The sequence below is a fragment of the Castor canadensis genome, chromosome 2 (genome assembly GCF_047511655.1).
Source record: "Castor canadensis chromosome 2, mCasCan1.hap1v2, whole genome shotgun sequence".
NCBI classification, from domain to species: Eukaryota; Metazoa; Chordata; class Mammalia; order Rodentia; family Castoridae; genus Castor; species Castor canadensis.
The window spans coordinates 146,822,295-146,848,453 of record NC_133387.1 but is presented as its reverse complement, the minus strand read 5'-3'; the positions used below and the strand labels follow the sequence as shown (position 1 = coordinate 146,848,453).

The 26,159-nt window shown below is 43.5% G+C and overlaps 1 protein-coding gene across 10 annotated transcripts in view; it reads right to left on the bottom strand.

Annotated features, from left to right (window-relative positions):
* Cgnl1 (cingulin like 1) overlaps positions 1-26,159 on the bottom strand; it is a 148,478-nt gene that overhangs the window by 55,876 nt on the left and 66,443 nt on the right. For all 10 annotated transcript variants that reach the window (XM_074066046.1, XM_074066043.1, XM_074066047.1 and 7 more), the window contains one exon: positions 18,250-18,462. In XM_074066046.1, coding sequence (XP_073922147.1) covers positions 18,250-18,462 — 213 coding nt within the window. The remainder of the gene's footprint in view (positions 1-18,249; positions 18,463-26,159) is intronic.

Below are 26,159 nucleotides of genomic sequence, written 5' to 3'. Positions count from 1 at the left end.
ACGTGGACTTCCTCTCAATGCCTCTAATACTCACCCAGTCACTAATGCAAAAGCTGAAAGCCACCCTTAACAATCCGTTCTCTCTCATTCCCTCCAATGAAACCATGACGGTGAGCAGGGACTTCAGTTAAAAGGCTATGATGGTAGAAACGAGATAGAAGAATGGGTAGACACACTTAAGAAACAGAATCAACCAGACTTGCTGATAGAACAGCTTCTTTCTTACAGAAGAGCCCAAGGTCTTTCTTGCTTTCCAACCATTTTTCTTTCTCACTGTTACATGTTTGCCTTCTCTTTCCTCTAGCTCATTCTTCCTCATCCTTCACAATGCACTACCATTTTCAGGGAGAAAACCGAAGTCATGAGACCCTCAAGTCTGGTTTACATGTTTCTCACAGGCAACCTAATATAGGAGAGATGGAGAAGATTGACTGAGGCCAAATTCTTTGGCCTCATCTATTAGCTGAGCCCTAGGAGAGATGAAATTTCTGGCTTTAGACAGTTGAGCCTAACCTTGCCTTGAAGCAGCTGATTTGACAAGGTTACTACCTCTGTCTGTCTAAGTCAACTTGCAGCCTGGTTTTGACTCACTCTTTACTTCTGAATTCAGAAGTTCCTGAATTCCTGACCTTCCTGGCTCTGGCCTGTCTTGCTAACTGACCTTGGCAGACCTTTCAGTTTCTCTAAAGGCAAATGCTACAGTTAGCAGAGCTCAGTAAGACTTGAATACCTAAAGATGGAAGGTGGCTAAACTCCTCTTAAATCATAGTCCAATGGGCTGTGCCACTGCCATTAAAGGACATGAGGACATACATATATTTAAATGCCCTTGAAATGTACAAGAGAGAAAATGCATGTTGTTGAAAGCATGATTCAAAATGTGTACTTATTTTTTCTACTTTATGTGATTTTGAATTGTCCACTGTGTTTTAAAACAAGCTACCATTTCTTTGTACTAAAGCCACTATAAGACAGAAAAATTTCAAAAATTACAACTTGAACAGGAAAACTCTCACTGGCAAATAATGACGACTCATGCATGCTCCACCACTTCCTCTTAACATACAAGTATAATTGGGTTTGTAAACCACAAAGAGGACACAGCCCCATATTTATATGATGTAGATAAGGCTGAGAGTGTGTAAGAGACGACTCATCCAACTAGTAGCAAAATTTCTACTTTCAAAGGGGGAAAAAATACTTATTTCTGAGGTTGACCTGGATTTACTGTTTTTAAAACACCTTTCTAGCAAAAATATGCTTTTTTCAAGAGCCTAGAAAATATATACCAAGATAAACTAAATGCTGAGTCATAAAACACATTTCAATAAATGTAAAAAAAACTGAAGTCACATGTTCTCTGATCAAAATAGAATCAAACTAGAAATTGACAAGCTAAAGATAACAGAGAAATACCCAAACACTTAAAAATTAAATGACATACTTCTAAATAATCCGTGGATCAAAGAGAATGCCTCAAGGAAAAAATTTTAAATATACTTACCTGAATGAAAATATTAAATTTATAGCAGTAAGTGTTTATATTAGAAAAGAATCTACCACATTATTTTTGGGAGATTGAACTCAGGTTTTCATGCTTATAAAGCAGGCACTCTACTGCTTGAGTTATCCTCTAGTCCATTTTGCTCTGGTTATTTTGGAGATGGGGTCTTGAGAACTATTTCCCTGGGCTGGCCTGGAACCTAGATCCTTGCACTCTCAGCCTCCTGAATAGCTGGGATTACAGGCGTGAACCACTGGCACCTGGCTTATCTCCCAGATTTAAGATATTCAATCAAGACAGTGTGGTATTGGCAGAGCAACAGATATACAGGTCAATGAAACAGAATAGAAAACTCTGAAACAGATTAACAGAAATGTGCCCAACTCATTTTGAACAAAGTCTCAAAAGCACTTCATTTTCTGAAGAATAGCCTTTTCAACAAATGGTGCTGGACTGATTAGAAACACTTAAGCAAAGTAAGTGAACTTAAGCTGAACTTCTACCTCATACAAAATTTAACTCAAAATGAATTGTGAACGCCAGTGTAAGATGTAAAACTGCAAACCCTTTGAAGTCTCCTGTGAAGACACAGGAGAAATCTTCAGCATCTTAGGTAGGCAAAGAGTTCTCAGACTGGACACCGAAATCACAGTCTAGAGGGAAAAATAAGATGGACTTTATCAAATTAAAGACTTTTGCTTTTTAGAAGACACCACTGAAAAGATAAGATAAACTACAGACTGGGAAAATATATTTGCAAACCACACATCTGTGAAAGCATTTGTATTGAATTCCCAAGCCTGGCACTGGTGGCTCACACCTGTAATCCTAGCTACTCAGGAAGCAGAGATCAGAAGGATAGCAGTTTGAAGCCAGCCTGGGCAAATTGCTTGTGAGACCCTATCTCAAAAATATCCAACACAAAAAAGGCCTGGTAGAGTAGCTCAAGTGGTAGAGTACCTGTCTTACAAGCATGAGGCCCCAAGTTCAAACCCCAGTACCGCAAAAAAGAGTTTCCAAAACTGAGCAGCAAAAACCCAAACAAACAAAAACCTATTAGAAAAATGGACAAAAAGCCCCCAGACATTTCACTGAAGAGAATATCACAGAAAATGAGCCCATGGAGAGATGGTCAATATTATTGACGAGTAGGGAACTTAATGAAAACCACAATGATATATCACTACACACTATCAGAATGGCTAAAATAAAAAAGATTGGCAATGTCAAATACTCACAAGAACTTGAGAAATGCTCATTCATACATGGCTGATGGAATTGTAAAATGGTACAGCTACTCTGAAAAACAGTTCAGCAGTTTCCTTAAAAACTAAACATGTAACTAAGGGTGGGGGGCCGTAGCTCAGTGACAGAATGCACATCGTACCTGTGAGGCCTAGGGGTAAACCCTAGCTCTCAAAACTTTTTTAACTATCATCCAACCAAACAATTGTGTTCTTAGACATTTATTGCAGAAAAATTAAAACATATTTATATAAAAACCCGTGCCCAGTGTTGATAGCAGCTTTATTCAAAATAACACAACACTAGAAATCCCAGATAGCCTGCATCAAGTGGGTGGTTAAAAACACTGTGGTACATCCATAACACAGACTATTACTGAACCATGAAAAGAGCTACTTGATATATGTGATGGTTTGTTTAGAGAACAATTCTGAGTGAGGAAAAAGACAAAAGTCAATCCCAAAAGGTTATATAATGTATAACTGTAGATACAGATTTCATCTATTTATCATTCCTGATAAAATTTCAAGACTAGAGAAAGCTTTGTAGTGGGGCTAAGGGGAGAACAAGGGCCTGGAAGGAAGTGGGCTTGGCTCTGAGAAGGATGACATAAGGGTGATGTAAACACTCTGCATCTTGACGGTATCAATGTCAATGTCCCCAAATGTGCTACTGGACTATAATTTGCAGTATGTTACATCTGAGAGAAACAGGGCAGAGATTATACAGCATCTGTTTTTCTTACAGTGGTAAGGAATATTTACCCCAACCATATTATTTCTTACAACTGCATGTGGATTCACAATTATCTCAGAATAAAATATTTCATTTAAAATTTTTTTCTTAAACTTTACCCTCTACTTTTTTTAACCCAAGTCTTTCCTGATCACTGGCTGTACTAATAAGCATGCTATTGGTTAAGCTGACACTGTCTGGAGACAAATAAAAGACTTTCTCTATTCATTAAAAAATGATTTGATGAGAATACAGAATATCTGATAGCAGATTGAAGTTGGATTCAAAAGGTAAAGAAAGCCCTAAGCCGGCTAGTAGGACACCAGGAGCAGACCTGTCTCCACTTTTGAAGACTGAGTAAATTTTCAGCTATGGCATATAATTTTTTAAAAACCTGAATATTAGTTTTGTTCTCAAAAGGGATCTGGGTCATTTAAATTCTTTGATTTCTTTTCAAAGGTGCCTCCTCCATCTCCTGTCCAAAGATCATAACAGACAGTTACAGCTTGTTAGACCATGATCTTTTTATCCACAGACAACTAAATGACACTTATAATTTTTAGCATTAAATTAAATGTGTATTTTCATATCCATGTTCAATGCTATAGACAAGAGACCCTAAAAACAGGACACACAAAGATAGCCCATTGCAGGTGACAGGTTTCCTTTATTCTCTTCCAGTTTCTTGCACTTCCTCCTTTGTTTAAAAAGCCATTTATCTAGCCGTGGTGTATTTTAAGTATCTCCATTGAACACACTGGCTGCTGTAGCTCTCTGGGACAATATTTCTAGAGCAGAAATCTCTCCTGGCATGACTTGACCTCATGTTTTATCCTCCATCTCTGCTGTCTGCCTCTTATGCCTCTCAGATGCATTTTTTTCTCCCTTTACTCTCTAGATATTTGTGTCTGGACTTCTGTCTCTCATCTCCTGAAGCTACCAGCTTCCAGACTTCCTATTCACGCCCTTCCCTCCCCTCCCCCACACATCTCTTCATCCTTACCCCAAAAACTGCTACTGTCCCTTCTGCCTAGTTCCAGGGCTGACTGTTTCTACTGCTGCTGGTGGTCAGTCCCCAGTCTTCTCTCCTCTAGCTCTGCCCTTCCTTTCACCATCCTCTTACCTAACTTGTTCTCTTTCTCACTCGCATCCTCTGTGCCCTGTCACTGTGGTCTAAGCACCTTCTGCAAAGGTCCATGTGTTTATAGAGCATGGATTGTTGGCTGGATTAAAGTGCCAGTCAGTGTACTGGAAAAAAGCAATAGATCAGGAACCCCAAAGCTGGACCAAGCCCTTGTACCTTCCTAGAGGGTTGGGAAGTGAGACTTCTATAGCACTCAGCAGCTTGTGACAGGGAACTCACTGTATTTCTATTTCAGAGAGCAGAAGTACAACCTTACTAACACAAGTTCATTCAGAGAATTCCCTAGTATGGACTTTCAATTCTGCTCAATTGATCTGTATCTATCCTTAAGCCAGGACCACCCAGTCTTGGTTACTGTAGCTTTGTGGTAAGTTTTTAAATTGGAGTAGGTGAGTTTAAAACAAGTTTAAAAATTGTTTTGGTTTTTCTAGGTCTGTATGAATTTTAGATTGACAATTTCAGAGGGGAGGAGAGAAGGTGGGATTTTGATAGAGATAGTATTGAATCTAAGCTCAATCTAGAGAGTATTGCTATCTTTTTGTCTTTCATTCCATGAACACATAGGTTGCTTCCTACTTATTTACATGCTCTTTATTTTCCTTCAGTAATCTTTTATAGCTTTTAATGCATAAATTTAATACTTCTTTTGTGAAATTCTAAGAATTTTATTCTTTTTGATGGGAGATTATAAACAGAATTGTTTTCTAAGTTTAAAAAAAATGTCTACCTTTAGATCACCATGCATCCCTTAGCAGTCTCAGCCTATTCTGTAGTGAACTAGAACTTGTAAGCCAGCTTTCCACAACACGCCAAAGGCAGTCATTGCCCCAAGCAATGGAAAATAGGGTGAGGGGAGGGGGTCCCTTCCAACTAAAGTACCCTCTTGATACAGTAGTGCTGTTGACTACACCAGGAAGGATAACCAGTTTAACCTTCTCAGGGAAAAATCCAGAACTACTCAAGAAAACAAAGGTTATGGATTTCACGTAAAAGGGACAAAATGGGTGGTTTATCACCTGCCACACCTACCAGGCCCAAATGCTGTCTTTATCTCTCCTATGGACACCTTGAACACTGTGCCTTGTCCTCCTACCATGTTAGCAGCTCCATATAAAGCCAGGCCTGTGACCTTGTGTGACACCTCTGTCTCCTGAATACTGCATGCACAGTGAGCAAACACTTCTGGCTCCTGGATGCAAACAGGTCCAGATGTGTGTGGATGTCGGGCATAAGTCACACACAGCATTAACCTCAAAACAAGAAATTATTTCTGGACCACATTATGCTGTTAGTTAAATGCCAAGGCCAGGTTCTCGCTCATTTCTAGCAGCGTCTTTATCAAGGTCAACACCGTGGCTGCATGGAGGCGGTCAATTATTAACTCTGGGTTTCCACCAGGCCTCAATCAGCCACAGAGTTCATCACCTGCCTACCACGTTTTCTCCCAGGTTTAACAGCAGGAAGTACACAGTACACAGCACAAGCACCTACTTCTGGCTTGAATGGTGACTATTAGTAGACAGATACAAGAAACAGCACCAAGTTGGGTTGCCAGGGACACTGCCCAGGGTCTGTAGAAGGATGCACTTCAGGCAGGGGAGAGACTTGGCATCGTGAGGTCCAGAAACCAAGTATCAAAGGAGCCATAGGAATCTTCTTCTAGCACAAGGTCATGGGCTTAGAAACAGAAGAAAAATACCTTGACCAGGTAAGAAAGACCCAGGAGATCAGAGAGCAGGTCCAAACAGTATACTATTCCTTTGAACTTGGCTCATGCTGGACTCAAGTTTGGGGTCATATTTGTAAATCTAACTGGCTCAAAAGAGTTCCCATGTGGGTTTCACTGGACACCGTCCATTTTCCAGAGCCTGTCAACGCTGTAGCTCTCGCTCCCAAGATATGGAAGACTTGGTGTTCTCTGATTAAATGTGCCACGTCTCAGCTGTCGCCTTGCCAACTCTGCCTGCTGTAGAGCAAGTGTCTTTAGATTCTTGGACAACGCAGAATGGAAAAGACACGTCTGCCCAAATGATTTCAGGCCATTTCTAATGCCACCTTTTCCGGACTCTGTCATTTACTTGCTTGACTTCTTTATACTGAGCCTTGTTCCAAAGTTTTTGAAGCATGTCCAATCCTTTTTCCCATAACTGTGTGTGGACTCAGAGTTTCCCTGAAACCAGACACAGCCAGTATTTCTTCCCTCTGGACCACACACTTGACGAACATGTGCAGAAATTTAACAAATAAAACAAAAAAAAGAAAAAAGAGGGGCAATGTTAAAAGGAGAAATGTGTGTGTCTGGCCCCATTCTCCTCTGCATCTGCGTCCCCAAGGAAAAGGCACATCCACAACTCTGGAATTTCCTGAGGAAAAGAACACGCCTCTCCCATCCCAATCCTACTTGCTGCTGACAAAACAGTCTTGCTTTTTTCTGTAATTGCCCCATGTAACCAACACATTGCCCTCTATTTCGTCTTTCATGGAATTAACCTAAGGATGCTGGCTCAATAAGTTCCCTTCTCCAGTGATGACCGGGGCAGTGGGATTTTTCCACTCCATCTGACTTGTTCATACACACCTTTCCAGAATCCTGACATGTGGTCACCACGAACACATGGCTCACTCTGAAGTTCAAAGCTCACCAAACCACATCTAATCACTTCTGAGGCCACCTACTTCCTACTCTAATGACTTAACACCTAAATTCATTTATACCAGCCCAGGACCTTACATAGACAAACATTCAAAGATATTTGTTGGAAGAAATATGAACGCAAATAGGAAGAGTAAGTTAAAATGTTACTAATAGGTTACTAATGTCAGTAACCTATGACTAGATACAAATTGCCTCAGACCTTAGCAGCCTAAAATCGTAACTTATTACCTTGCAGAGTTTTTAAGGGTAAGGAATCTAGAAGTGAGCCTTTTGAGTGGTTCTGACCCAGGTGGCTGAATCCGGTGGGACTGCCTTCAAGATGTTGGTCAAGCCGGGCACTCATGGCTCACAGCTGTAGAACTAGCTACTTGGAAGGCTGAGAGCGAGAGAATCACGTTTAGGGCCAGCCTGGAGAGACAGTTCAAGACCCTATCTCAACCAATAGCAGGGCACAGTGGTACACACCTGTCATTCCAAGCTACATGGAAGGCTGAGACCCAGCTCTAAAAAAAAGAGCAAAAGGGCTGGAGGTGTGGCTCAAGCAGGTGAGCGCCTGCCTAGCAAGCATGAAGCCCAGAGTTCAAACCCCAGTACCACCAAAAAATGAGGGGGAAAAACTATTGGTAGAGTCACCTGAAGACTTGACCTGGGCTGAAGGATCTGCTTCCAAGGTGACACCCACACAGTTGTTAACGGTGGCAGTCCCTCACCACTTCGATCTTTTCATAGGCTGCTTAAGTGAGCTTCACAACACAGAAGTTGACTTTCCACAAAGCAGGAGAGCCACAATGTCTTTTATGACCGACCGATGGCAGTCACACTCCACCATTTCCATAATATCCTACTGATTACTATGCCGTAATCTGGACCCTACAGATTAGGCCTACTGAACAGAAGAAGAAGAAGAGCAAAGTGCAGGCCACGGGGGTCAACCCCCATGGCTCCCATGATACCGTCTAGCAGCTTACATTGTCATTATAGATATTCCTGTCTCCTTACCTCATTTTATAAAACGAATTTAGAGCTTACAACAGGTTCCTTTTTCTACTTAACATCATCAAGCAATAATGCCAAAATTGTCCACCAAGTTGAAATCTATTTAATGATGCTGGCAAGTGTTCAGAAAAATATCCATCAGGCTTTGTTTAGGAGGTCAAAGGGAGCATTACACAGATTAAGTTGGCCTTCCAATAGTAAAATTAAAGCTCTTCTTTCAGATCTGAGGAATTACGCTGTTGACAGTATTATGGCGGCTGTGACCGTCCCTGGCTATTTCAATAGCCCTTCTCACTATACTGCCTGGTTCTTGGGGTGTGGCCAGCGCCACATGTGGAAATGCACCTGGCAGTGTCTACGGATGGTTCAGATGCCTCAGATCATCATCCCACTGGGGAAGACAGGCAAGAGTCCTCCTACAATGCTTCTATGTATGTCATTGGTCTACCCCTACCTCTCCCTCTCCCGCTTTATCAGTCTTCCCTGATTTCCACTGTTCTTTTACATAAACAATGGAGTCTTTAAGATGCACCACGCAGGCCTGCATGAGCTGGTACATTTGCCCTACCTCACCTCACACCACACTTTCCACTGCCAGCCCAGCCTCACCGGGCTTCAATTAACATCTTGAACAGAACTTGCTCCCTTGTGGCATGGGTCCTTTGCACATGCTGTTTCCTCTGCTTGAACCCTTCTGTGTTTTGTTTTTTAATCTAGTTAATTCCTGTTCATACTCTTTTTTTTGAGAGAAGGTTTTGCTACTTAACCCAGGCTGGCCTTGAACTCACAATCCTCTTGCCTCCATCTCCCAAGTACTGGGATTACAGACATGTGCCACCACACCTGGCCCTGTTCATATGTTAGATCTCCATCATTTTCGTCGGGAAGCTTTCTTTCTCATCTCCATCAACTGCAAAGCACTCACCACAATGGAAAAGCATATTCATATGTGTGACTACTGAGAAATGTCTATCTCATTCTTTTCATCCATTTATTCCTATAACTAGCCACGTGCCTAGCACAAATGAATAGTGTACAGATATTCGGTTAATTAATGAATGACTAAGTGAACTATTTACTGAACAGAGACTCTGAAAACTGCATCAAGGATCCATTACCAATTACTAGAAATTAACATGGTCTCTTCAATCTCAAGCCTGATGAGTACTTCAAGCCTGTTACCCTTGCCCCTCTTCATCAGAAGTGAGGAGCAAGTGGACGCTCTCCTCTCCAGCAAGCAGTGTAAGGAAAGACACAGACAGTATGACTAAAAAATGGGGCTGTTCTGTTGCTTCTTCTGAGGCACAAGAGCTTATGCTTTATCCTCCACCCAATTTAAGTCTCAACACTTTCTCTTCACAGAAGTGAATTTGCTGTGATGTTCTCAGTCAGCCCTGGGTGTCCTTAAAGCCCTGTCCTTAGTACCACACTGCAACTGCTAGAAAATGCCACACCCTGCCAGGGCGTCAGGTACGGTCACTAGCTCCATGAAGCATCCCACCTCCTGCGTGAGATGTCACCTCTTTCTGCATTGCGATATGAAAGCCCAAATCCTCCCCACAGAACAGCAATAGCTAAATCTATGACCAAAAGTCACCATGGTAAGACCAGAAAGAGACCTTTATTCTGTCATCCTAGCCAGGAAAGCGAGAAGCCCTCCTCATAAATATTTTATTTAAGGAAAGGCCACCCTCTGGAAACCTTAACCATAAGTGAAATCTAATTCATTTTTAAACAAATGACATCTATTTTAATTCATCTCCCTGGTCAATATTCTTCCTTCATCTTAGGCTTAGATAATTTCAACTTGTTAGCCACTCTGTGTGTTTGAGTTTTACTAAAAAAGAGCTGGGTACAGAAGGGTATACTAATCCAGAAACTCCTGGAGAGTCCTTGGGAAATGGAAATTTGTTTTTATTTCTTCTTTTGAAATACACAGTGTGGTAAAATCACTGAGGGTGACAACTCACAGTAATGACAAGTTTCCTTGAAACTCATTCCATGACTTGCCTGCTTTTATGATCCTGGTGACTAGTACATAAAACATGTTCAAACACTTGATGGCCCGTGGGTCAGTATATCCAAAGATGATATATACACGTACCCAGACTCCCTTTTTCTGTCTCATACAATCCATAGCAAGGGACTGAGCAGCTCAGTTGAAACAGAGTGACTCACAGGGATGCTCTGGGTACTGAGAAGCATCAGTGGCCCTGTTCCCTGGAGATGCTGCACAACTCTCGGGGTGCGCACTGGCTCAGAGCCGTGGAGCAGGACGCTAGAGCACCACACCAGGCCTCTTGTTTACGTACTGTTTAATCAACACTAGAGCAGAAGAGTGATGAAATTACTAAAGAGCCATTTCTGGAGGGGAGAAAATTAAACGGTCATCTTAACCCGTGATTCTTACCCATCTTACTTTTGTTGGTGCGAAGTCCCTAAGCTAGCCTGAGTGGGCAAAGTGAGATTTCCTGTTTCCTGGGCCAACTCCACTGCCAATCCAGCCTCAAGAGCTGTCTTTCTGGGTATGTTGATTATTTGAAGTGCTAATGCTGAGGAAAGGAATTTTGTACACTTTCCCTGGCTATTCTGGCTCCCTCAGCAAAGGCAAAAATGAGATTTTACACCGCGTTAGCCATGTCTTATGATAGGCAATCCCACGGATCAGGAGATTAACCCTGGCTTTCCCATGCAGCCCTCTGCTGACCTACACTTTGAAAGGACCTGTTTGGAGAATGGTGGGAAAGGGGAAAGGGAAAAATCTAGAAGTGTTGAGAGAAAAAAATCTCTAAGCACATATTCATTTCCGTAACATTGAGGGACATTTCCAGATTGTTGGGTGAAAAACAAATGGTGCCAAAATAGGACTGTTGAAAGGGGACAAAGTTAAAACCTTACTAAATTTGAATCCAACTCCTAAAGAGCTATAGGAGGTAAGATGTGGGGATGATGTTAGAATTTACAACATGAAGAACGGACTCAGTATATAAATGCATAATGCAAAAAAAGGTTGCCTTTGGAAATTCCTCAAGATTGTCATTAATTAAACCAAAAAAGCACTCTTCCCAATCACTGGACTTTGCTGTGCATCTGTGTCCTCCCTCCCTCATATTGTCCTTATTTCCTCTTCTCTCTGTCCACTACAGCCCCTCACTGTGCCCTCCACCCTTGTGGACTTCCTCACTCTTCCCCAGTTTGTGTCAGCTGGACAGGACAGCCCAGTCTCTAATAAACTATGTATGTGTGCACAGCACTCCCCATCACCATGGCCTGGACCTCAAAGTGAACACATCAGCTTTCATATTCCTATCAAGTCCCCTTCCAGGCAGCCAGAGGTGACATTCTTTGTGGTTAGCTTTGTTTCTTTTTTCTCTTATACCTCAGACCACAAGAGACCATGGGTTCTCTCAACTCAATCCAGCCTCTCCCTTGGCCCCTACCTGCAGCTCATTCTTCCTCACCCCTTACTCTGACCACAGTCCAACTTCCAGCCTCACACCAACACAAAGTGCCACCCATCAGGTCCCTAATCAAAAAGCATCCACTGTTCTGTCATTGACTATGACAAACATTGACTCTACAATCTCACTCCACCCCACTACCACCTTTTCTATCCTAATGCTTTGGGGATTGTTCTTTAAAACAAGCACAACTTCTGTAAAAGTAAAGGGAATAATATAATTAATTCTTACACACCCATCACCAGCTTCAGCCCTTACCAACATATGGCTGATCTTTCATACATACCCCACTGCTCACATTTCCCCAAAAAATTATTTTGAAGCAAACTCCAGACAGAATATCATTTCCTCCATAACAAAGACTCTTCATGAGATCAATCCCACCTAAAACAATTATTCTAATTGCTTGCTGATGTTGCTAACATGGAAACAGCAATCAAATGTTCTCAGTGATTTCAGATGCTATTTGTTTTTTACAATTGGTTTATTGGAATGGGGATCCAAACATGGCCCACGCATTGGCTCTGGGTCCCTGCCTCTTACATCTCTTATAATTGAGAGCCTCCTGGACTTCTTCTCCAATGAGCCCCAGCCCAAACACACATCTCCCTTTTCCACCTACAAGCCATTACTCAGACTCTGCTCAGCACCCAGAAGGTCCTCAGCCCCACATGCAAATACCAAAGTCCATCTCAAATACCAGCTTGCCCATGAAGTCCTTCTAATCGCTACCAGCCCTTCTCCCAAGCACAAAGCCTTGTACAGGGTCTATCCACCATCTACCTCACTTTCCTGTAATTGACTCAAGTGTCATTATCTTACCTCTGATCTTCTGGAATGGTAGATTCTGTCCGATTTATCTTTAGAGCCCTCACAGATCTTAACATCACACACTGTCCTTAGCAAGCGCTCAATAAATCAATATATAAATGCTGTGTTTAAAAATAATACCACCAGAGAAGTAAAAGATGGCGAAAGTCATATCTCACGTGTGCTCACCTTCCCTCCTCTTCTCCCTTGTCCGTCCACCTAAGAGATGTGTTGTGCAACTGTTGTATTAGGTATTCTAACAGTGTCTAATAACCCAAAAATCCTATCTCCTGACACAAAAGTGAAAGTGGTTCCTTCATCATCCTCCAAAGACCTGAAGCTTTTCCATGCAAAGTCAGCCCTTCCCAAGACAACACGATGATATTGCTTCTAAGACAAGGTTTACTTTCATGAGCAACAGCTACACTTCATAAATGAGACCCCAAACTAATCTAACGGCCAGTCTTGAGACTATTGGGGACTCTTTTTTCTCTTGGCCCATCACCTCTCTAAATCGATAACACTCATCAACCATCGAGTGAGTGCCAACCTAGCCTGGCAGGGAAGAGAGAACAAAGAACAAAACTTCCCACAATGTCGGGAACCTGTGAAGTTTCAGACACAACCTGAAAAGTTCTGTAGGGAGCTGGATTTCAGCTGAACCTACTCTCCAAGAAATCTTAAGTGGGGTGCTGGTGGCTCACACCTATAATGCTGCTACTTGGGAGGACAAGATCAGGAAGATCGTGGTTCCAGGCCCAATCCAGGCAAAAAAGTTCTCAAGACCCCATCTCAACAGAAAAAGATCTGGGTGTGGTGGCACATACCTGTCATCCCAGCAATGACAGAAAGCCTACAATAGAAGAATTGCAGACCAGGCTGGCCGGGGCAAAAACTGAGAACCTATCTCCAAACAACCAGAGCAAAAAAGTCTGGAAGTGTGGCTCAAGTGGTGGAGAACCTGTCTAGAAATCATAAAGCCCTGTGTTCAAATCCCAGTACACCTAGAAAAAAAAAGAAGAAATCTTAACCTACACTGTCTGGAGAGAGTGTAATATTGAAATCCATTATACCTGCATAGGAAGATGGCATAAAGAAACCAGAAAAAAAAACTTAAAAAGAGGAAGAGGAATGATGAAAAAGCAAGCAAGACAAGGGGTTAGTCTGGTCAAGATATAATATAAACTTGAGTAAAACACACATTAATAAAAAAGAACATATACCATCTGTGCTTCTCTTTTGCACAAGAGATAGAGAAGAGTTGGGGGTGAGAAAGTAAAGCCAATGCCAGCAGCGGTGGCAGTCATCATTTCGCTCCTGGATGGCAGTCATTCATGTCCTCCCCCTCCCCCACCCCGGTCATCCAATTGCTCAACTAGGTTCAGCCGGTGACATACACCCAAGGAGAAAGAAAACACTTCCTTTCAAAACTAGAAAAAGCATAATGGGCACATAACAAAGAAAGAAGCACACTAGGAAAAAAAGCACCCAAGTAGTAAACTGCTCTTTAAAAAAATATTTGTTAGGCAGAATCTGTTTGCTAACAGAAAATGAAGACCTATTTCTCTCCAAGAATGGAAATGGAATAATTCACATAATAACCCAAACCCCAGGCTGGATGTAGTGGCTCACACCTGTAATCTCAGATACTCAAGGCAAAGATTGGGAGGATTGTAGTTCAAGGCCATCCTGGGAAAAAACTTATCAAGGTCCCATCTTAACAAACAAGCCAAGCATGGTGGTACATGTATAATCCACATGGGAAGCACAGGAGGGAGGAGCACATGAGGCCAGCCCCATGCAAAAACCTCGAGACAAGACCCAATCTGAACAATAACTAAAGCAAAAAGGGCTAGGGACATGGCTCAAGTGGTAAAACACTGGCCTACAAAGCACAAGGCCCTGAGTTCAAATCCCAGTACCACCGAAAAAGTATAATAACCCAAATCACCACTGCTCTGCTGGTGAATCCAGTTCACTCTGCTAAGCTAGGAAGAACCACCCAACCAAGGCATTTGGGAATTCTTGTCAGCTGAGCCAACCCATCTATCCTTTAAAAAGTGTGGCTCTTTGAGACTCCAAAGAAAAAAAACAAAAAAACTATTATAGAGTATCTGTTTGGGAGACTATTAAAATGTTTTTAATTTACAGTTTCCACCAAATGTTCCAGTAACGTAAAACTTCAGTGCCCAAGCTCAGGCCAGGATTTGGTGCTTGCTATTGGATGATAATAAAATAGCACTTTAGAGGGTTTTGGCTGAAGGCAGAGGCAGAGGAAAGAAAGGTTGGTGAGAGGCGTGGTTGCCTCCAAAGACCTCCACAGAAAGGAACAGTTTCATGCAATTTGATCCCTTAAAGAAATGTCAGCTTTTAGTCACAGCGGTGGACCAGTCCTTCCTCTAAGGAAAGATAAAGTTCAGTGCCAGTGAACAAGTTTGACCCTTTACCAGATTAAACATCTAATTCCCTGTCCTCAAATATTTAATGCTATCAAAATTCGATTCTGTAATGCTATCATATAAATATCTTTAAAAGGTTAGTATCTGTCTACTAAACTGACATTTTCTTCATAAAATATGATTCTGACATATTTGCTCAGCAGCCATCTTTAGAAGCACAAAATACAATCATCATCCTCTCAAGAAATCAAATGGAGGTGGGGCGTGGTGGTTCACACTTGTAATCCCAGCTACAAGGCCAGCTCCAAGCAAAAAGTATAAGACCCTATCTGAAAAATAACTAAAGCAAAAAGGGCTGGAGGTGTGGCTCAAGTGGTAGAGCGCCTGCCTAGCAAGCACAAGCCCTGAGTTCAAACCCCAGTACTACACATACCCCCAAAAAACCTGCAAGGAAACTCGCAAGCAAGGCACAGAAATTCAGGGGGTAATAGAATTCTTTCAAAGACCTCCTGCATCTCTACGAGAAATCCAACAGATACCTCAGCAGGGACTGGGACCCCAGTTTGGAGGGCATTTGCCCTCCTGAGACGTTGCACAGATGTGACTGTGTACCCAGCACTGTGCTGAGCTCATGGGCTTGGGATCACAGACAGTTGGCCTGCAGGTGGGTTAGGTTTAGTCTATGGGATTTTGTTTTTTTAAGTTGAAGCCACACTTAAAAGGCAGGAGATCTTATTTGGCCATCTGGATATCTGGCTTGTCTTAAATTGAAGAAAGACTGGGGCAAGGTGGTAAATACCTGTAATCCCAGCATTCATTAGAGAAGCAGCGGTAGGAGGATTGCAAGTTTGAGGCCAGCCTGGGCAACACAGAGAGAGGGGGAGGGAAGGGAGAGCAGGGAAGGAAGGAAGGGGAAGGAAGGAAGGGAGGGGAGGGAAGGAAGGGAGAGAGGAAGGGAGGGAAGGAGGGAAGGAAGCCATTGAAAGATCCAGAAATCTGGGCTCAGCATTCTTCATGGGCAATGTTCAGTTACAACAGAAAAGCAACTGACCCCTACTTGCCACGGTCCATACCGTGCCCTACTGTCACCCAACACTCTTCTCAGGGCGTCACTCGTTTATGCTTCCTGTCTAGCCCCCAAAGCACTTGACTGTCACTCTGGCTGTAAAACAAGACAAGGGATAAAACACCCCTGTGCTTAAGAAGCTGAGTCTACTGGAGGAGGCAGAAGTGAGGCTGCATTACAAGGAACCATAAAACCCTGGAGAAGTCAGGGTACAACAGAAACCCGAAGGAAGGCGCCACTAATTACACTGAGAGCATGGCAGTGTCTAGGGTGTATTCATGGGGGTAGGGATATCTGGGGAGGGTTCTGAAGGATGAATAGAGGTTGTTCAGGTGGCAAGTGGGAGCTGCTCACTCCACATGTCTAAAGCAAGAGAGCTAAAAGAATGTAGAACTTTCTAGAGATGGGGTTGGGAAGGCTGACTATGGTGATGAGTTTGAATTTAAGTCTGGGACAATGAGGAGCCAAGCGAGTCATTTAAGCAGAGCCTGACCTCACCTGACTGTGTATTTAGGGAAAGGCACTGGTGGCAGTGTGGGAGATGACCTGGGGCAAAGAGCCCATGCTGGCACACGCTCAGCACAGGGAAACCCCTTTTTATTAGCCTCCTAGTGCTCGGACACCCCACATTCTCTGCTAATGGCACACATCCTAACTAACCACCTTTCGTTTCTTTCACAGACTGACGGAGTCCCGTAGTTATCTGTCTTGAACTGGCAGGACAAAAGCACTATGGACTGCCACGGAGTGCCAAACTGCGAAAAGGCCAAAACGTAACCTACGCCTAAGTTGAGGCGGTGACCTCAACTCCATACAACACAGGGTCTTCCACCAACCGGTTTCTTTCCTGCTTACATACTGGGGACAGTAGGAGACTCAGACGCTTCTAATCAGGAATCATCCATCCCACATGTGGGACTGGCTTGATTCTTACAGTCGAATGACTCCAGACACACACCCCCACACTGCTCCAGCCACCCTTCAGTGGGCCACCCAGAATGTCCCATGTTAACTCGAGCTTTGACTGGGGGGGGACAGCTAAGGGTGACAAACAAATGACATGTCCAAAGGAGAACTGGCTCACAAGCCTGACGGCAAGAGCACATGAAGGTTAATGGCAAGGACACCAGGCTGTTGCACAGAAATGAAATGAGGGGCAGAAGACACAGACATGTCCCCCTCAACACAATGACAATTGAATCAGCTTTGCTTCTCTCCCCTCAAATTAAATCAAATCTCAAGGGAAAAAAAATGCTAAAAAAGGCAAAGCAACAAGAAGCTTTTAAAGCTATCCCAAAGTTATAACAACCCCACACAGACCGTTTCCTACCCTTTCTACTGTTGTAACAAACAAACCCGTCTTTCACTTCTTGTCATTTGCAATTACAGGGACATAATTGAAAAATCAGTGAATCGCCATGGGACTTAGCAGAGAGGAGGGAGGCCTGCTCACTGAGCTGCCCCTGCATTCTTTAAAGAACTAACAGAAGTTTATTCTTGTTTTTCAAGAGTTTTTTGTTTAGCATTTTTAACCTTTATGTTAGAGAGACTCTGAAAAATTTGCACTCTGTAATTCCCCTCCTTCCCTAAAGATGGCATTTCAAAGTATTTTCCCTCCAATCCTGTGTTTCTCTTCTTCAACAGCCACCTTGAGGCCTGCACCATAAGACTTTGACATGATTTAGGACCTATTTGGAGGAGCCTAGAATTCAACTAAGAGAAAAATCATCTTAGAAGGGTTTGGTCAATTCAGTCAATTAACCTCTTACAACTCTACTGAGAAACAGAGCTTGAATGGTCTAACAAAAGGCTGCACAGGCCAGGCAAGGGCGAAAGTTTCCAAAAATCTGGGTGGTGTCTGCAGCTCTGCCCATGAGCAGAGTTACCTGGTGCCCTAGTCCTCTGACCCCAGGACCCCCTTAGTATGGCTCTCTACTCAAGAGCTCAGTCAGAGCCTCAAACTCTTACCCCTGTGATAGCATCTAACCAATGTCCTTACTGATGGCTAAATTTGTACACTTCAAAAGGTCACCAGCAAAACCATTAGGCTTCTTCTTTCTCAACAAACTCTATCTCCACAAGCTGGCGAAACTGAGTTTCACTCTGCAATTAAAAGGAAAGACAGCAGCTGGCATCAGGATTGGGAGAGGTGAGTGTTGTTTGTTCCCAAGCCAGATTCTCTTGTCCATCCCGACATCCCCCATGGTCTGCAGGACTGGAATGGCGGACTCACCTTGGTGGCCTCCTCCACACTCTCCCTAAGGGCCTGCAGCTCGGCGTCGTACTGCTCCTTCAGCTTGTCCATCTCCTGGTCATGGCTGGCAACCTCGTCCTTCAGGGCCCCCTTCAGGGCGGTGAGCTCCCTCTCCCTCTTTCTCAGAAGGTCTTCTTGCTCTTCCTTGGCGATCAGCAGGTCCTGAAGGTCCTGTTTGGCCTGGAGGAGCTCCTGAAGAGAGGCAGCATGGACAGGGAGGTGAGGAGGAGACATCTTTGCGAGTGGCCCTGCATCTCCCTCCCTGTTCAGCCACCTCACCTGCCCTACCCGCGATCTCCTTCCCCCTAGCACACACCTGCTTAGACCATCTCTGCCTCTCCCTCTGCACCCCTCAGAGGTCACCACTCCCCTGGATGGGCTTCTTTGAGTTTTAATGTGAGGGAGAAGAGGGAAAGTGTCATTACTTTGGGGACAGGTCTGGTTTTGTCTCTTATTTCGTTTCTATGCAATGGTCTGCCATCCTGGCAATGGCACCTGTGTACTGCTCTGCCTGGGAGCCATGACTCCCTGGTCTCGCCCACTTCAGGGCCTATGGCCCCTGTGTGTGATCAAACCCCTTGTCCACAATCCTGGTACCCAGATGACTTTCCTGTCCTACCTGTCCATCTGAGCAAAGCACAGCATTCACATTTTCTCCTCATTCGTTACCAAGTTCATGAGAAAAATCACAAAACTGGGGTGACAAGACCTACTGACAACCACATTACCTAAACCCTGGTGTGTCATGCCAAAAGCTTCCTTTTACTCAGCATCTTTGTCCCAGACCCCCAGTGCTCCTCCAGCTCAGGGTGGCCCCTTACTCCTCACACGAAAGCCCCGGCACCCCTCCTAGGCTCCTCTCTGCACCCTGGGACCTTCTCCCCACCCATAGCCACTTCGCAGACTGTCCCCTGCCAGCCTGCTCCAGGTCTTTATCACTTCTTTTTTCTGCACCATTTGTGTTTTGCTCTTTCCTTGAACCTTGGCTACCTCCAGGCTTTGCAAAAGCAGGACTTCTATTCACTGCCTCTACTTCATGACCATCTGTGACTGTCCTGCAATGTGACTGCTGTGCCTGTGCCACTAAGACAAGGTCTTCAGGATCTCCAAATCACCACACCCAATGGCCTTTCCCTAGTCCTCAGTTTGGGTTTTTGGTTTTGGGGAGGTTGGTTGGTTTGCTTTTTTTTTAGCATTATAGAGTCTTGGACTCAGGACCTTGTAACTGTTAGGTGGGCACTCTACTACTTGACCATACCCAGCCCCTTTTGCTTTAGTTATTTTAGGAATCGAATCTTACTTTTTGCCTAGGAGAGTGATCCTATTTATGCTTCGCATATAGCTGGGATAAGAGGCGCACACCACCACACCTAGTTTTTTACTGATTGAGATGGGGTCTCTTTTTTTTCTTGACAGTACTGGGGTGTCGTGCTTGCTAGGCAGGTGCTTTACTACTTGAACGATGTCCCCAGCCCTTTTGCTTTGGTTATTTTTGAAATAGGGTCTCCCTTTATGCCCAGGGCAGCCTGACCCATAATCCTATTTGTGCCTCCCCACATAGTTGGAATGACAGGCATGCTGAGATGGGGCTTGCAAACTATCTGCCTGGACTGGCCTTCAACTGCAATCCTCCTGATCTCTGCCTCCCTAGTAGCTAGGATTACAGGCGTGAGCCACCACAGCAAGCCTAAGCTCCAGTTTTCTTGACCCCTGTTCCATGCTCCCTGCCAAGTTCCTTAAGATTCTCCTCTTCCCCTCAGTCCAAAGACAGCACAGTCCCTTGGGCATATCCCTCAGGCCACGTCCTCCATGAAGATCTTTGTTGGCTTCTCTCTCCCTCTTTCCAAAAGCTAAGATCAACCCCAATGCAACTTTGCATTCTTCGCTCTTCTTTGGCAAAGCTTTCAACTTTTTTCAACTATTAATTCTACAAAAAAATGACTCCCTTTCCTTTAACCTCCAGCCTTCTGAGTTCATTCACACTAACGCATCCAGCGACCTGCCCCCTCTTCCTCTGCACGTTTTGTGGGCACCTCAGACGCAGTAAGGCTAAAGTTTTAAGTGAGACCATCCCATTCCTCTTCCAAGCTGACTTCTTGCTCATCCTTGTCCCTCTCAACCAAAAAGTCAGTTCTGTGAAATCTTAGATCCTTCCCCTCCACTCCCCTCTCTAGGTTAGGCCCTCGGCACCTCTATGCAAGTGGTTTGCAATTGTCACTGTCCTGTCCCCATGTCAGTCTCTCACTTATGGTCTCCATGACAACATTCCCAGGGCAGCCTCTCTGGGGTGCCCTTCAGTCCCACCTCTCTGCCTTTCAGAAAATCACTGAAAGCCCAGACACAATATGACCTCCTCCAAGAAGTCTTCCTGGAATTTCCCTCATACTTTTTATCTTACATTCTATGTGTTGTGAACATATTTCGTATCTTCCCTCCCAGACTGCCCACTTATTGAAAGAAGGCTATAGATTTGATTTTTTGATGCAAAGACGTTCGGGGCATAAATAAGTTAACGTGGCCAGTACAGCAAGAGTCTGACATGTCAGAATTCTAAACCCTTCTCACTACAAATCTCCTGCTGTCTTGGGAGCTCTTGAGAAGTCAGAGCAATAACTGCCATGGGGGACCCAAGGCCTCTGAGATAAGCTACTTTCCTTTTAAGAAGTGTGTCAGGGCTAAGGAATACAAACATTTAAATCAACTGAAATGCAACTGACAATGACATCTTTGCTTCACTCCAGGACACACTCATCTGCTGCACCAGGGCAATTCAGAATGGATCGTATGACATAGACCAAGCCTTAGCCCTTCCAGGATCTTGACCAGTAGGCATGGATCAACTCAGATGCAAAGTCAAGAGACCTATCTAGGGTAGAAAATTCACTGTCCTGCTGCTCGTCAGGAGGCGCAGAGCCTACCCCAATCACTGTTGTCATTGGCAACCGCATTAAGGCTTCCTGGGGCCTCCGGCCAGCATCTTCAGAGCAGCCCTTGTGATTGTGACTCCTGTTTCCTGCCTTTCTCTCACACACTTCTCAATTGTTTGGAGGATAAGGCAGTTCCTCTTCCCACACTTATCTCTTCCAGGGTATATCTGTGTTTTGTGCAGTCGTTTGTGTACTGCCACCAATGCGTATCAAGAACTGAGGTTTTTACAGTCCATTCTGCACCAGCACTCTGTTATCTGGGGTTGGGACTGTTGCTTAAGTGAACTGTGCTGTACAAATCCGATCAGATTACACCTTGCCATGTCACGTAGTAGCACTTGAAGTTTTCCAGAGTGAAGACCAAAAAAGGCACAGAAGCTTTTAAAAACTTCACTTCATTGCCTCAGGGCTTAATTATATCAAAGAAGAGAGAGAAATATATAACTGTGAAATGTAAGTAAACACCCATTCAGAGAGGACCGTGCCACTTAGTGGACTCCAATCAGGGAAAACTTTGGCTAGTTAGCCAGCCCTTTCCAAGCCTTAACACTTCCAGAATAGTTCCACAGATGCCAGGAGATGAAATGCTAACGTGTATATATTTTTGCAGGGAGAGGGAAGACCTAAAAAAGCTGACTGCGTTCAGCTCTCACTGCATAGTAGTAAGTGTGCTAAGCGTTTCTTGAACTCCAAAGAAATGAATATTCAAGAACATAAACATTTCTCTCATTCAAACGAAAGAAGCTGGACCCTGACATGCTAGCACACCTCCTAAGGTCACACAGGTTATAAGCAGCAGAGCCAGGACAGGGGCCTGGATGGGACACCACCACCCTTTCTCTTTACCATGTGGCCAAGAAAAACCACCAAACAAGGGCTCCGTGCAAAGAGAACAGAGCACTATAGGGCTGGAAATGCCAGCAAAGCTGTTCATCTTCTAAAACTAAATCAAGAAAGCATGACCAGAACCTGAAAAGACAAACAGGAAAGGTGAGAGGTAAAGAAGTATGGGCTGGAAGCCAGTGGCTGCCCCAACAGCAGGTCACTCAGAGACAGGCACCAGAATGTCTGGCGCAATGACTTAGTGGCCCACAGAGGGCCTCACCTCACATGTTACCTGCTCACAGTTCTCTGTATCAAAATGAAGAAAGCGCTGGGCTAGACCCGCCTCTGCAGAACTCCTTCCCAGAAATTCTATAGGGTCCCTGTCCACGCTTATCGAAGGGGTAAATTATAAAAAACCTTGGGTTTTGTCTTGTTTTTGGCAGTATTGTGGTTTGAACTCAGCACCCTACACTTGCTAGGCAGACACTCTACCACTTGAGCTACAACCCCAGCCCTTTTCAGCTTCAGTTTTTTTTCAAGTAAGGTGTCCCTTTTTTGCCCGGGTCACCCTAGACCATGCTCCTCTAGCCTCCAGTTTCCTGCATAGCTGGAATGACAGGCTTATTGATTGAGATGGTGGTCTCACTAACTTTTTCCCTTCCAATCTCAGCCTCCCAAGCTGGAATTACAGGAATGAGCCACCACATCCAGCAAGGTTTTGTATCTCAATGGTAGCTGATAGAGAATCCAGCAATTTTTTGCTCCAGAAAGATGTTCTAGACCATGGAACTCAACTGGTAAGAACCGTTATATTTATACTCAGCTGCTCTTTTAATCAAGAGTTATAGACTGTTCAGTAAATCAAACCAAAAGAAATTTATTTTAGAGACCTCATTTCTGAGCACTATCACCACATGGGTGAAATTTCACAACCAGAATATTTTAGTGATACTGAAACACCAGTGTGTTGGCAACTGCCAGGAGTGAGACACCACAGGACTCTGCTGGAGTGGGACCCATCTCCGAACACTGCAGCCTCCATCAAAGAAAGACATTTGATCATTAGAAAACCCCACCTTGGTGGCTCTTACACAGGTGTTGCGTGTTGACCTGGCACCCCAGACTGGAAGGTAATACCTTGACGGACAAAGAAGCGGCCAAAGGTTTGTTCTAGGATCATTTTCCTAATTTGGGTTAAAAAATAATTTGCAGAACCACTGACTGAGAACAAATTTGTAATGTCACCAGTCAACTATATATCTTAAGAAAACAAAATATTTTCTACTTTTTCTTCCTTTAGAAAAACTATTTTATTCTTTCTGAATGTTATTTTATTCAGAAATATATAGAGTTCTATATAGAGTTCCAATGTTACTTAACAAACTATGGAATATTTCTGGGCTAGAGGTGTAACTCAGTGGTAGAGGGTGTGTTTAACATGCACAAAGCCCTGGTTTCAACTCCCAGTACCAAAGTAGAAAGGCTTTACTTAAAAATCTGGGCCGTTATGCAGGCCACACAAAATAGACTTTTCAATCTTTTTCAGAATTCAAAAGCTTAATGGTTTAGTGCCCATTATGTTTAGGGTCTATTCCAAGCTAAAAGCCATGACAAACTTGGTCATGGCTATAATCTGTGATCAAATTCTGTAAGGCCATTTTTTATTACTATATGAAGAATAAATTGAAAGTGCCAAGAAAATGGGATATACTTTATTACTTGTGTAGAATCCACAGGTAGTGTTTCAAATGTTGCTGAAAAGTCAAAAGTAAAAAGATAAAAGCAGCGAAGATGATTTTCTGGTGAGGGAAAACAAACCTCCCTTGGCCTAGAGAAGCTATCTCCGCCCCAAGAGAGAACCTCACTCTTCCTGAAGAAAGGGGCAAACAACCAGAAACTGGCAACTCTACGAACATGTTTAAGAAAGGTTCCAAGTCAGGTATGGTGGTGCACACCTGTAATCCCAGCGCTTAGGAGGCTGAAGCAAGAGGATTGTGGGTTCAAGGCCAGCCTGGGGCTATACCGCCTATCTCAAAAAAAAGAAAAAAAGAGAGAGGAAAAAAAGAAAAGAGATATGCCTGTGTCGCTCTTTCAACCTCAGCCTAAAGACACGCCACCAAAACTGAGGCTCAATCCTTATATAGCAATATAAATAAAACAACAAACTGATTCATTAAATTATGCTCAAGTAATAAATGCTCAGTATATTGTATTAAAATTATTAAAGAAAGTATGCAGTTCACTTTAGAATTAGTCCCTTTTATAAAAAACGGTGACTTTGAAAAGTACTTTACTGAAAAATTATTAATTTCCTCTGATATTTAGAACTGTGGTAGGCATGAAATGTGGGAAGAAACAAAGATGATATACCCTTGAATGAGCTGGCAAAGACAGACCAAAATAGAGCAATGTAGCCAGGCACCATGGGCTCACGCCTGTAATCCAAGCTACCTGGAAGGCTGAAGATCACAGTTCAAAGCCAGCTCAGACAAATAATTCAGGAGGCCCGATCTGGAAAATACCCAACACACACACACAAAAAAACCAGGGCTGGCAAAGTGGTTCAAGTGGTAGATCGTCTGCCTAGCAAGACTGAGAGGCCCTGAGTTCAAACCCCAGTACCAAAAGAAGGGGGGGAAATGCAGACATGCCTCAGGTAGTAGAGCACCTGCCTCGAAAATTCAAAGCCCTGAGTTCAAACCCAAGTACCGCCATAAAGAAAAAACAAAAAGAAAAGAAAGAGCAAGACAGCAATGTTGTCAAGGATGCTAAAATAGAGGCTCAAAAAGGGAAGAAGGCAAGGAAATGCCAGCAAGAACTGTAGGCTGGGGTTACAAGGGGAGATTAGTAACTCGGGAGGCCTCTCAGAGCGAAGGGAGTGTCTTTCTTCCTAGAGCCCATCAGGAATCATAGACGCTAACAAAGTCGCTGGTGAAGCGACTACGCTTTTATGAAAGCCATCACTCTTCAGTGACTTCATTTCTGGACTCTTATCCTTAGGAAAATTTTTTAAGTAGTAAAAGGATATGTGTAAAAAATGCTCACTACAGATTTTGTGCATAATTGCAAAAAAAAAAAAAAAGAGAAAGAAATGACTTGATAACAAAATAATTAAGCTAGCTCTTTAAGAAACTATTAGGAAGAGCTGGAGGACTGGCTCAAGTGGTTAGAGCGCCTGCCTAGCAAGCACAAGGCCCTAGTTCAAACCCCAGTACAGCCAAAAATAAATAAATTTTAAAAGCCCTATAGTGTCTGATATTTTAACCTTTTTCTTTATTTATTTTATTTTATTTTATTTTATTTTGTTTTATTTATTTTATTTGCAGTACTGGGGCTTGAACTCAGGGCCTGCACCTTGAGCCACTCCATCAGCTCTTTTTTCATGATGATTTTTTCAAGATAGGGTCTCACAAACTATTTGCCCAGTCTGGCTTTGAACTGTGATCCTCCTGATCTCTGCCTCCTGAGTAGCTAGGATTACAGGTGCGAGCCACCAGCACTCAGCTCGTATTAACTTTTAAAAGCATATGAACTTTTACATTATCAAAACTGTAGGGACACCATGATTGTCCCTTATTATATATAAATGGCTGAATGGATAGGGAAAAACAGAAAAAGTAGAAATAGAAATAATTCCCTCGGTATTAGGAAAGTATGTGTTTCCCTGTTGTTACGTTTCATTTTATATTGTTTTGATAATTTTTGGTGATAAACACATGCATGTTCAAAACCCTATTCTTATGTACCTAGTCTTATAACTCTGAAACATAAAGAAGACGGAGCAGTGAGGGTACATTATCGCCAGTGTGGTGGGTAGTTAACAAGCCACCTGATGAAAAGGTGGTAAAGAGGGCTGGGGGCATGGCTCAAGTGGCACAATGCTGACCTAGCAAGCACAAGGTCCCTAGTGCAAATCCCAGCCCTCTCCCCTCCAAGAAAGGTGGTAAGAAATAGGCTAGGGCCTTCTCCAGAGAAAAGGTGGAAGATGGTCCTGAGAAAGAGAAAATGATTCTCTCCTGTCTGTGTGAAGAGCGAGTTCGTGAGACCTCGTGCTATATGGTCACAGGGCTCTTCTCTCAGCCCCTATCCTGACCACGGGTGGGAGAGAGGCCAATGTCTACAGAAGAGACACTAAAA